We start from the raw sequence: 12,998 nt of genomic DNA on the forward strand, positions 1-12,998 counted from the left end.
TCCTGCTTACCTCCCGCCTCCCTCCTCTCTACTCTGTTCCCCAGCGACAGGGAGTGACTTGCTTTCCCTCGTTATTCAAGAGAATGAACTGGTTTGTAGGAAACGCACAGTAACGTATTTGTTGGGGATGGGGCCACAGTATAGATTGCTTTCAAATGTCCAGGATAAAAAAGTTTTTCTAGGGCACCTTATCTGTAAGTTTGGGGTTGTTTTAAAATTTAAATATATTGTATAAAATCCTTAACTTAGTTTAATTTTGAAAAATGTTATTTCATTTTTCGGGTTTGTAGGGTTGCCCCTGTTCCTAGGCTAGGGGTCCAGTCGGAGCTACAGCTGCCGGCCTACACCACAGCCAGAGCAACTCGGGATCCAGGCCTCATCTGCAACCTATGCCACAGCTGGTGTCCTTGCCAGATCCTCAACCCACTAAACAAGGCCAGAGATTGAACTCGCATCCTCATGGACACTAGCCGGGTTTTGTACCACTGAGCCACAGTGGGAACTCCTTGATTCAATTTTAAAATGTGTAGGTGGAGATGTAACACTGGCGTCTCGGTAGCCCCAGGGCACTTAAGACCTAGGACCTGGCCTGCCCAGAGGGGCGTGCTGGGAGTGCTGGTGGTTTTATCCTTTAGCCGGTTTTGTTAGGCTTGGCTAGTCTTTCCAAGATTTCCACCTGACCTCAGTTTGTATGGAATTTCTACTCTCAAGCAATAACATTGATTTGAAGAAAGGACAAATTCCTGTGATACAGCAGAGACGAGAACCAGTTGAAAGGCTGAGTTTGTTTGAAAAGGAACCTTTTTTTCCCATTGTGGTTGATCAGAGGATGCCGAATATGGTTCCCTGTGCTATACAGTAGGACCTTGTGGGTTATCCATTCTACATATAATAGTCTGCCTCTGCTAATCCCAAACTCCCAATGCATCCCACCCCTCACCCCCCAGCAACCCCACGCCTGTGCTCTATGTCTGTGTGTCTGTTTCTGTTTCACAGATAGGTTCCTTTGTGTCATATTTTAGATTCCATATACAAGTGATAGCATATGGTATTTGTCCTTCTCTTTCTCACTTGCTTTACCTCGTATGATCATCTCTAGGTCTAAAAAAGGAACACTTCTTTATATTGATAGTTGCATTTATTCGCAGGGATCATTACTCAAGAGCCAGTGGGAAGAATCAGCTGCTTCCAGATCATGCTGCTAAAAGGGTTTCAGCTCATCATCCTTGGTTTTGTCAACCTGGTAGCCACTAAGTTCCAAAGGCTTTTTTTGGTGAGGAAGACTTTCAAATACTTTTATGTGAACGTAGCTATCACCACCTACATGAACCTGAAAGGTAAAAAAAGAAAAAGGAGGTTCAGTCACATGTGTCTATGTCAAGTGAAAGATCTACAGATCCAGAAAGATTTTGGTGTGATATGCTGGTTTGGAATAGCATTCCTAGAGCATCCTTCCTAGACCCTTGCTTTCCATAAACCTAACTGGGAATTTTCCAAGAGAAAGTACAGGGTGAAGGTATGGCAAGAGGCATAGGTCCTAGGTTCATTTTATTTTATCTCTATCTTTCTCTGTTTTTTGTTTGTTTTTTTTTTTGTTTTTGTTTTTTCTGTTTTTGCTTTCTAGGGCCACTCCTGTGGCATTTGGAAATTCCCAGGCTAGGGTACAATCGGATCTACAGCTGCCAGCCTACACCACAGCAATGCAGGATCTGAGCTGCGTCTGCAACCTACACCACAGCTCATGGCAATGCCGGATCCTTAACCCACCGAGCAAGGCCATGGATCGAACCCGGGTCCTCATATATCCAACCCAAGTCCTCATGGATCCCAGTCAGGTTCGTTAACCACTGAGCCACAATGGGAACTCCCATTGAATCTCTTTTCTGACTCCCAAATTGGGATACTTGATTTGCCACATGGTATGAGAAGGGAGAAGAAAATCAGAATTACCCTAGTATTGGGATGTGCGGTTCCCATATCTTTGTTAGAACCTGCTTTCTCAATGCCCTCTGGTAAGACTTGGCAGGGCCCAAGAGTGGTCAGTCTGGTTACCTTCTAAAGGAAAGGGATCTTGCTGGGAGACTGTGGCTTTGAAGATTGAAATGGTCATATGGGCATGAAACTAGGGCCTAGAAAATCATGGTAAGAATATTTTTTCCTTTTCACGGCTACAGCTGCATCCGATTGAAGTTCCTAGGTGTTTTTGTTTTGTTTTCTGTCTTTTTTCTTGTGGGGAGGGTTGTTGGTGTGCCACACTCAAGTCTTATGGATGTTCCCAGTTGAGAGGTAGAGGTGGAGCTGCAGCTGCCAGCCTGCACACGGGCACAGGAATGCGGGATCCAAGCCATGTCTGTGAGCTACAAACAGCTCACAGCAACCCCTTGATCCTTAACCAACCGAGTGAGGGCAGGGACCAAACCCACGTCTTCATGGATCCTGGTCGGGCTCTGTACCACTGAGCCATAATGGGAACTCCTGGAAGTTCCTACTTTAGGGGTCAAGATTGGAGCTGCAGTTGCTGGCCTACACCACAGCCACAGCGACACCGGATCTGAGCCGCATCTGTGGCCAATGCAGCAGCTTGTGGAAATGCCAGATCCTTAACCCACTGAGAGAGGCCAGGGATCAAATCTGCATCCTCATGGAGACAGCCTTGGGTCCTTAACCAGCTGAGGACACAGAGAGAACTCCCGTGGTAAGAAGTTCCTCTGTTATTCTTGGTTCAGATGATAAAATAATAATATTTATTGTGCTTTGATGTCCCTCCCTAACCCAATTTTAGTTTTAATATGTATTAGAAAAGAATGGCTTTATTTCCTGTGCTGTGCAATATAGCCTTGTGGCATATTCATTTTATACATAGCAGTTTATACCTGTTTAGCCCCTACCCCTATCTTGTCCCCCTCCCCACAGGGAACTGCTCGTTCATTCTTTATGAGTCTGCCTAACCTATTTTTAATAAATGGCATTTATCAAATGTTTACCTTGAGTCTGACACTATGATGACCATTTTATATACCTGATTCTATTTACATTTTGTTCTAGGCCTGAAGAATGGTGGGACAAGGACGATTTTACGGATGCAGAAGCAGCTTCAGAGACATTAATTTTCTATAAATATCTCAGTTAAAGTGACAGAGCCCAACTTCAAATCCAGACTCCATCCTCAGTGGGTTTTTTTTTTCTCACTCCATGGGGTCACCTTTCAAAAGCACTTGTTCTGTGCTGAGAACGGGACACCAGCCTTTGCATACATTATTAGAGGCAGCACAGCCCGTAGAGAAGCATCAGACTACCTGGGTTCAAATTCTGCCTGTGTTCTTATAGTGGTTTGGCCCTTGCTAGTTCCTTCACCTCCCCAGGGCTCGATTTTCTCATCAAGAACACAGGAATGAGGATATGTTGAGAGGATGAAATGAGCTTCTACATGCACAACCCTTAGAACAGTGCCCTGCACATAGCAGGTGCTGAGTACATTTCTAGTTCATTTATTCCACACAACACCCTGCAAAGTAGGTTATTATTATTTATGGTGTTTTTTTTTTTTTTGGCTGCACCCATGGCATGCAGAATCTCCTGAGCAAAGGATCAAGTGAATTAAGGCTCAGAGAAGATGAGGGACTGTGGATCACACAGGTTTTGACGAATCAAACAAGCCAAGCACATGTTCAAATCCAGGAGTATCTGACACCAAAGCCACAGTCCCATTTTGCCCTGAATCTTTTTTTTTTAATTTTATTGGAGTAGATTTGACTTACAATGTTGTGTATTTTCAGATGTGCAGCAAAGTGAATCGGTTATACATATACATATATCCGTTCTTTCTCAGATGCTTTTCCCCTATAGGTTGTTTATTCCAGAATATTGAGTAGATTTCCCTGTGCCATAGGGTAGGCCCTTCTTAGTTCTCTACTGTATATATAGTAGTATGCATACGTTAATTCCAAACTCCTAATTGATCCCTCCTCTGTCTCATGTTCCTCTTTTGGTAACAAATTTAATTTTGATATCTTGAGTCTGTTTCTATTCTGTAAGTAAGGTTTTTTTTTTAATCTTTCTTAGATTTCCCATATAAGCGATATCATGTAATTGTCTTTCTCTGGGTGACTTACTTTACTTAGTATGATAATCTCTAGGTCTGTCCATACTGCTGCCAATAGCATTATTTGGTTAATTTTTAAGGGCTGAGTAATAATCCATTGTATCTACGTATCTTTATCCATTCCTCTGTCAGTGGACATTGTGGTTGTTTCCAGATCTTGGCTGTTGTAAACAGGGCAAGCAATGAACATGGGGGTGCATGTATCTTTTCAAATTACGGTTTTCTTTGGATATATGCCCAGGAGTGGGTTGCTGGATCATATGGTAGTTCTAATTTGAGTTTTTTAAGGAACCCCCACATTGTTCTTAATTTTGGGTGTAGCAGCTTATGTGCTGACCAACAGTGTAGGAGGGTTCCCTTTTCTCCACACTTTCGCCAGCATTTCCTGTTTGTAGGCTTTTTGGTGATGGCTATTCTAACTGGGGTGAGGTGATACCTCACTGTAGTTTTGATTTGCCCTTCTCTAATAATTAGTGAAGCTGAGCATCTTTTCATGTGCTTTTTGTCCATCTGTCTTCTTTGGAGAAATGTATATTTAGAGCTTTAGTTCTTTTTTTGTTTTTTTTTGGGGGGGGGCTGTACCCATGGCATGCAGAATTTCCTGAGCCAAGGCTCAAACCCTTGTCACAGCAGTGCCCTGAGCTGCCCCAGTGACAGTGCAGGATTTTTAACCCACTCTGTCCCAAGGGAACGCCCTCCTTTGACCATTTTTGGACTGGTTTTTGTTTGTTGTTGTTGTTTTGATATAGAGCTACGTGAGATGTTTATCTATTTTAGAGATTAATCCCTTGCCACTTGCTTCATTTGCAAAGGTTTTCTCCCATCCTGTGGATTGTCTTTCTGCTTTGTTTTTGTGTTTTTTTGTTTGTTTTACTTTTTATGACCACACCTGTGGCATGTGGGAGTTCCTGGGCTAGGGGTCAAAGAGGAGCTGCAGCTTTTGGCCTGCACTCCAGCCACAGCAACGCCAGATCTGAGCCTCACCTCTGACCTACACCACAGCTTTTGGCTACGTCAGATCCTTAACCCACTGAGCAAGGCCAGGGATTGAACCCTCATCCTCGTGGCTACTAGTTGGGTTCGGATCCTGCTGAGCCTCAGTGGGAACTCCCTGTTTGTTTTTGGTTTTGGTTTTGTTTGTTTGAATGGCTTCCTTTGTTGTGCACAAGCTTTTAAGTATAATTAGGTCCAATTTGTTTCGTTTCATTTTCATTACTCTAGGAGGTGGATCTGAAACGATATTGCTATGATGTATGTCAAAGAGTGTCCTGTGTTTTCCCCTGAGAGTTTTAGAGTATCTGGCCTTAGGTTTAGGTCTTTAATCCACTTTGAGTTTATTTTTGTGTGTGGTGTTACAGAGTGTTCTCATTTCCTTCTTTTGCATGCAGCTGTCCAGTTTTCCCTGCACCACTTATTGAAGGGACTGTCTTTTCTCTAGTTTATAATCTGACTCCTTGGTTGTAGATGAGTTGTCCACAAGTACCACCTGCCCCTTGACAGGTGCTTGTGAAAATAAAAGGGAAGAAATAGTCAAGATAATTTCAAGATAGTTTTCTGATGGACTTCTCAAGAAACACACGAGCTGGTTCGTATGTGAAACGTATACACTTGGATTAATCATCCATTATTAAAATAATAATACGAGTTTTGATGAAATGTTTATCTTTGAACAAAACCAGTTTTCATTGGAAACGGTTCTTTCCTAGCTGTGAAAAAAAAAAAAAAAAAAGCCAGGAGAGCAGGAAAGGAGACTTTTCTAAGGGCAAGGCAGGATCTCACTCCTGTGAATCTCAGGGCCTGGCATATGTAAGGAGCACATAAACGGTAGGATTGGTGACCTATTTACGTGATCCAGTCTTGTAATTTTCTCACGCTGAGCTGGTGAGCAATGCTTACTTTATGTTTTGCTACAAACATTAGTAATTTTTTGCATATCTTAAAGAGTTAATTTTTAAAGAGAAATAAGCCACACTGTGCCCTGGTCAGATAGTTTAGTAAAGATTCAGTAACTATGTTTTGAATGCCTGTTCTCATTTCTTAAGGCAGATATCCTCTGCTCAATACAAAAGAATGAAAATGGCTTCAAAATATCCACTTTTGGTTAGTTTGACTGGTTCTCTCTCGAACACTTCAGAGGGATTTTCTTCTGTTAGAATTCAATAGTATGCCACTTCAGAGGATAGAACGCAATAGTATGTCATTGAATTTTCTTATAGAGGTATAAAATTAATTTTTAAGGTACTTTCAGGGGTTCCCGTCATGGCACAGTGGAAACGAACCTGGCTAGTATCCATGAGGACACAGGTTCGATCCTTGACCTTGCTCAGTGGGTTAAGGATCCAGTGTTGCTGTGAGCTGTGGTGTAGGTCACAGATGTGGCTGAGATCTGGCATTGCTTGGCTGTGGTGTAGGCCAGTGGCTACATCTCCGATTAGACCCCTAGCCTGGGAACCTCCATATGCCATGGGTGTGGCCCTAAAAAGCAAAAAAAAAAAAAAAAAAGGATAGGTTTAATGCTCCACTGCTTCAGACTACTTCCACAGTGTTACCAGTTGAATCTAGTTGAGTTGCAAAATAATATATTTAAAGTATATTAATCAAAATGCTTATTTAAAGGGAAAACATGGTTTCAATAATGTTCCTAGCTAATGATTCAAGTCCTTCCTTAAATCCATTTAATTTAGACACATAGGGTCCCAAAGCTTTGAGCCAGAACAAGCGTCAGGATGGCATCTGGTCCAGCCCCACATCTTTAGGATCCCACCTCACAGATGAAGCAGCCATAGCTATGCTCTGAATTCTGGAAACTATGAAATTTTTTTTCTATACTTTTTCTGGAAATTAAGAATCCGCTTTACTGTATAGCAGAGATTGGCACAACACTGCAAATCGAACTGTTTTAAAAAGAATCAATATAAGAACACTTTCTAAATTCAGAAGAAGAAGACGGTATCTGTGAAATAGACCTCATCATTTGCCAAATTTGAGAGTTTCCCACTTGGGAAGTTTCATGCTGGGTAGGCATCTTGACTTAGGACAAGGAGAAGAAGGAGATTATCAGGTGGGGATGACAGAGAACATCGTATCAAGTGAGGGATCCAGAATCTTTTAGAGCCAAAGAGATGTTGAACACTAACCTTGATGTAGCAAATTAATCCAGAAACCACTTGAGATCTATAAATAATAGCTTCAAATTTTTCATAAGTTTTTTTTGTTTTTCCTTCAAGCTGTGGTTTAACCTTAAGAAAAGACAAGAGGAAACAAATGACCAAAGCTATATTGAATTCAATGTATGTGACTTACAAATCTGTTAAATATGTGCTTATAAAAAGTAAATTATGGAGTTCCCGTTGTGGCTCAGTGGTTATTGAATCTGACTAGGAACCATGAGGTTGCGGATTCAATCCCTGGCCTCACTCAGTGGCTTAAGCATCCGGCGTTGCCATGAGCTGTGGTGTAGGTCAAGACATGGCTCAGATCCTGAGTTGCTGTGGCTGTGGTATAGGCCGGCAGCTACAGCTCTGATTAGACCCCTAGCCTGGGAACCTCCATATGCCGTGCATGGGTGTGGCCCTAGACAAAACAGAAAGACACACCCACACACACACACACACCCCCACACACCCACACACCCACACACAAGTTCATTCTATCTTTGGTTAATAAAAATGAGAGACCAGTCATTGCTACTTCATTATAGGAGTTCCCCTTACACCTCAGCAGGTCAAGAACCCAACTAGTATCCGTGAGGATTAGGGTTCAATCCCTGGCCTCACTCACTGGGTTAAGGATCTGGTGTGGCAGCAAGCTGTGGCGTGAGTCGAAGATGTGGCTCCGATCTAGCATTGCTGTGGCTGTGGCATAGGTTGGTAGCTGCAACTCCGGTTCGACCCCTAACCTGTGAACTCCCATATGCTGCAGGTGTGGCCCTAAAGAGAAAAATACTACTACTACTACTCACATAAACATTTTTGGTTTGGAAATCATTTCAGACTCAAAGTTGCCAAAACGCGTGTAGCACATCTCAAGATCATGTACTCACATCTGAAAGTCCCTTTGCCACGTTGTGTAACATTTTTTTCTAGGATTCAGGGATTAGGATGTGGACCTCTTTAAAGGAGGTCATCATTCTGTCTTCCATAGAGGGGTAGACGTTTAGGTGCCAGCATTCCTGAACCAAGCAGGAGAGGAGAAGGCAGCGAGGGAGTCTCACGTTCAGTATGCAAACATCCACTGACTCCACCAGGTTTCCGTGGGGGTCCTCCATTCCTGCTCTGAGCTGGGCTTGATATGCCCGTACCCACTATGGTTTCTCTGACTCCATTTCTGCTAAGAGGAAAGCTCTAATCTTCTGCTCTGGAGGAGGTCTCGTATTAGTTAGTCTTCCAGGGAGGGAGGATGCTAGTGAGAGGGAAGGATCTGGGGGGCAATGTAACTGCTCCTTAAAGGGATCTTCCATCGATCCTCCTGGTTCTCATCTCCCTCAAGTTCCTGGTGGTGTTGGTGCTGGAGCCATTTTGGAATTCTGCACCATGAATCTGCTGGCTTCGGGCTCAGACCTTCCCGTGTGGCCTAGACTCTGTCTAGACGCCTCACCCATTTTCTACTGTCTATCTGCTTTCCATTTTCCAAAGTTTTGTCAGTGTCTCTGAGATGTTTGCCTCTCCCCCATTGTCTCTATATTTCCAGGTTTGTTCTCCCTTCTCCTCCAATCCTTTCCTGTCACTTGGAGGGACTGGGAGCCCATGTGTGTGTTCACATACCTTGCTTATGGGGCAGTTGGCTCACTGCTCGTGACGGAAGCACTGCGTGGGCACATACAGCTTCTGCCAGGCTTCTGGTGTGTCTAGGGTTCTCCAAAGGCTACCCAGTCCTTCCCATCAGTGGTCAAATGATGGGAATCCTTTTCTCTTGGTGCCTCAGTCTGGGTACCAGAACTGTTTTCAAAGACCTAGGCATTTGCAAACTCTTTGGGTTCTCAGACCATTTTTGAAGGGCAAGCACCTCATGGGCCACTACCCATTTCTTCCGTAACCCTCAGAACAGATGGGGAGACGGTGGTGGCTTTCTTGAGCTGGAAAGTGAGGTTCCAAAGTAGAGAAAGGAAGACGGTAAATAGTGAAGGAAGGAAGGAAGGAAGGAAGGAAGGAAGGAAGGAAGGAAGGAAGGAGGGGAAATAGGTAGAATTAGGGTACAGGAGAAAGAGGAGGAAAGTGGATGAGCAGGCAGAGAGATGAGCAAAGGGGAGAGGTCACTGTCTTCTTGCTTCCCCCTCCGAACCCTTTGGAACCAACACTGGGTAACAGTCAAGTTAGGAGCTGAGTTGGAAAGGGTTCATCTCTACACTAAACCCCAAATTCTCTATTTATGCCTCATTTTGCAGATGAGGAACCTGAAGCTGTAAGGGGAGCATAGGTGCTTGAGGCTGAAAATTACTAGTTAGAGTTAAAGTTTTACATCCCTTGCCTGGCAAGTACCTGATTTGTCTTTTCCTTCTTCTTTTCTTATCTTTACTTTTTTTTTCTTTTCCCTCCCTCCCTCCCTGCCTGCTCCCTCCCTCCCTCCCTCTCTCTCTTTCTCTATCTTTCTTTCTTCCTTTCTTTCTTCATTTCCCTCCCTCCCTCCCTTCTTCTTTCTTTAAAGATGTATCAGAAGTGTCTATTTCTGTGTGTCCTGGAAACACACCCAAATCTGTAACCTTTTCATTGTACCTATGTAGTCCCCAAATTCAGGATTTTCTGTGTGAGAGTTAACTTCACATGTCCTGATTGGTTTCCATAAGTGCACTGGCACCTGTCAGACTGTGAGCCCCGATTTCAGGGTCATTGTATTTATAACCCGTAGCCCTATGCCCCCTTCCCAGTAAGACAGATTTGTATGGCTCGAGTACAGTGGATCCTCTGAACCTGGGAGGATGAGATTTGAGGTGAGGAGCAGGCAAAGGGGCAGAGTGGGAAGGAGCTGGTGAGTGAGACCTTAGGTTCCTGAAGGCAGGTTGGTGTTGAACGGCCCTGCAGGAGGGGTACTAGGAGGCTGAGGGCGAGGTGGGAATGGTGGTTCTGAGTCTGGTGGTCAATGGACCTTGAGCTGAACATAGTTAGCATTCCCCTTCCTCAGCCCCCCACGTCTGGTGGTGGTTGAGGGGCTGGAGGGAACCATGTAGGTTTGTCACTCGGGCCCCAACCAGGGGAAGGACGCACCAGGGAGGAGCCCCTGGTAAAATGCCCTTCCCCCAGAGCTGTTGAAGCATGTCTTGTTGCTGCAGAGCATACATCTTGGTGAGGTGTTCATTCTCTGGGATCTGAGGGTTTGAGCCACGCTGCACCCGAGGTGTAGGCTTTTGCCCTATCTGCCATCATGGTGCAAAAACATCATTCTGGCTTGTGCATAATCTAGGAAAAATGCATAGACAGATGATGGTGGAAGCATGGGGAGGTCATGTTTTGGGACGTTTTGGAGGGTGAGAGTGTGGGCAGCAGCATGAAAGTAGAGTAGGGTTGGGGAGAGGTGGCTTGTGGACATTTGCCATCTGAGTGTATGTTTGGGAGGCAGAAGGATGGAACAAGGCACCCAGTGTGCAAGAAATGATGGCACCTGGCATTAGAGAGGAGGACAAAGTCTTAGACTGGAGGGAGGAATGGGATCAGCAGGGGACAAGTAAATCAGGGCATTCTGGCACCACGTGGCTGCAATCTCCTAAGAGAAGGACCTGAGATGCCCTCTGGTCTTGCCAAGGGCATGGGAGGGAGTGAGAAACTGAGGGGAGAGAAAGTTCAGCTCCACCTGTGTGGGGTGTCTAGAAAAGGACCAACAGAACGTGGTTGCAAGGATCTTCTGGCAGCCCCAGGGTGCTGCTGCAGTTGTCACTGGCATGAATCCATCGACTTGTAATGGGTGAGTTTTGTGTGCTTCTGCATCTTCCCTGAACCTGAAGCAGAAGCTGAGGAGGAAGTGGCAGCCGCGGAGTGAGCTAGGTTAGTGAGTTAGGTTAGCTTCCTAACTAGGTGGTTATTAACCTCTTTGAATCTCAGTGTCATCATCTGACAAGTGGATGGGATGCCTTCCCTCCCTGCTGCAGGGTATGAATCACATGAGAGGTCAGTGGAGGAAAGGCTTTCAAAATTGCAAAGCACAAAATCCAAAGGGCAACAATTTACACACCTAAACTAGTAATGTATATTTATTGTCTTTTCATCCAGTAAGCACTACCATAAATTTGTATTATATAGGTGATGGCTGGTCAGAGAGCACAGAAAAAAATGTATCAGCTTGCCAAACCCACGGAGTTCTATTTTCACCAGAACCAATTGTGGAGTCACCATAGACTACGCCACTTCTCTTCTCTCCTAGTTTAATCATCTTCCAAATACTGAAAGACGAAAACATTGTCCACTGAGCCAAATTTGTAGCAAGTCTGGAAGTGGATCACCTTTTATGATAATGTTCAACCCAGGAAACAAATTTTCCCTGCAGTGCTTTTGAAGTCTAGCTGGTCAATTGTTAGCCACCTCAGATTTTAATTACATGTTGGCTCCACTTGGTGAGCACGGAAAAACTTCACCAGAAACTGAATTAGTGATCCTCAAATTGTAACTTCTAAGACCTTTAGAGGTGGTCCAATAGAAATAAATGCTTCTTTGGAAAACGGGGAAACGGAGGCTCAGAGAAGGGATGTGAGCGGCTCAAGATCACTCTCACAGTTAGGATTATGAGAGGTTTCATCTGAGAAACGTTTTGATTGTAAGGAGACCTGCGCAAAACCACCCATTTCCCCATGATCTGGTTTCCATGTTCACCCACACACTTAAGAGGGCACCAACCTAGGAACCAAGATTTTGCATCAAAGCTTGTCATGGGCTGTATCCACTCACCGTGGTGGCAAAATTCTGGATTTCTGGACCGGCAGGTCTGGGTTCAGTTAAGCCTCCAGTCAAATTTTTTTCTGATTCCATCTTCTCTGGGCAGGAGGCAGGGGCTGAAGTGGGCAGGAGGCAGGTGCTGAAGTGGTAAGGCTAGAGTGGAGACTCTGGTTTTAAGATAGGGTGGTGTTCACAAGCTCCGCCTACAGAATGTTTTCCAAAAAGAGCAAAGAGCACTGGGGAAAGGAATATGCCTTGGAGTTAAGTCTTCTTGCTTCCTTGACACCACACACTGAGAAGACCTAGGAGGAATGAAGGGTGGGGAGGAAGGGAGTGGGTGTGTACAAGAAGTCTTGCTAGAACAACTGTCAAACTTCCCCAAGTTCTCTTTGTAAGGGTTCCTTCCTGTTGCATTTGAAGTATGAAATCCGAAACCACAACCAGAGAGTGTCCCCATGTTTAAAACCTCCAAGAACTGTTTTATTCTTCGAAAGGACTATTTATTCATAATGCCAAGGTTAATTGCTGAAAATTGACTTGGCTGTCTAAGGAAGGTGCAAGGATCTGTCTGGAGAACCTTGGCCGGGTAGTTGTATTTCATTTTATTTGCAGTAGAACTATTTAAAATACATAAAAAACACATACAATAAAACAGCAAACACCTGTATTCCTATCACCCGGAGTGACTACTTGTAACATTTCATCATATTTGCTTCCCACCTTTTTTTTTGGTAATTGTTTTGAAGAAAGAAACTATGAGAGGTTCCCCACTCCTGCCACCCCGAATCGTGCCCTCCACCCAGATGAACTTTGTTGTGAGTTTGGTATCCTTCTCGCCCAGTTTTATACTTTTCTTTCATGTCTTTAAAAAAATCTGCCTAAACTTTATGCTAAACATATATTCTATATTATGCTTTTGTTTCTACTCAATATGCTTTTGAATCATTCCATGTTGATCCACAGAGATCAATCTAATTCTCTTCCTTTAACTGTTAGCCTATGACAGATCTGTTTATGTACCTATATCTGTCTGTCTA

The 12,998-nt window shown here is 44.1% G+C and overlaps 1 protein-coding gene across 1 annotated transcript; it reads right to left on the minus strand.

The window, feature by feature from the left end:
- Positions 1-1,119: 1,119 nt before the first annotated feature.
- On the minus strand, positions 1,120-12,303 carry LOC125133030 (cystatin-A1-like). Its single transcript, XM_047791008.1, has 3 exons — positions 11,974-12,303; positions 7,240-7,341; positions 1,120-1,330 (listed from the first exon to the last, which is right to left on the minus strand). The coding sequence occupies exons 1-3, from the start codon at positions 12,052-12,054 to the stop codon at positions 1,202-1,204; spliced, it is 312 nt and encodes a 103-aa protein (XP_047646964.1). The 5' UTR covers positions 12,055-12,303; the 3' UTR covers positions 1,120-1,201.
- Between the last annotated feature and the right edge of the window lie 695 nt (positions 12,304-12,998).

The sequence above is a fragment of the Phacochoerus africanus genome, chromosome 1, assembly GCF_016906955.1.
Source record: "Phacochoerus africanus isolate WHEZ1 chromosome 1, ROS_Pafr_v1, whole genome shotgun sequence".
NCBI classification, from domain to species: domain Eukaryota; kingdom Metazoa; phylum Chordata; class Mammalia; order Artiodactyla; family Suidae; genus Phacochoerus; species Phacochoerus africanus.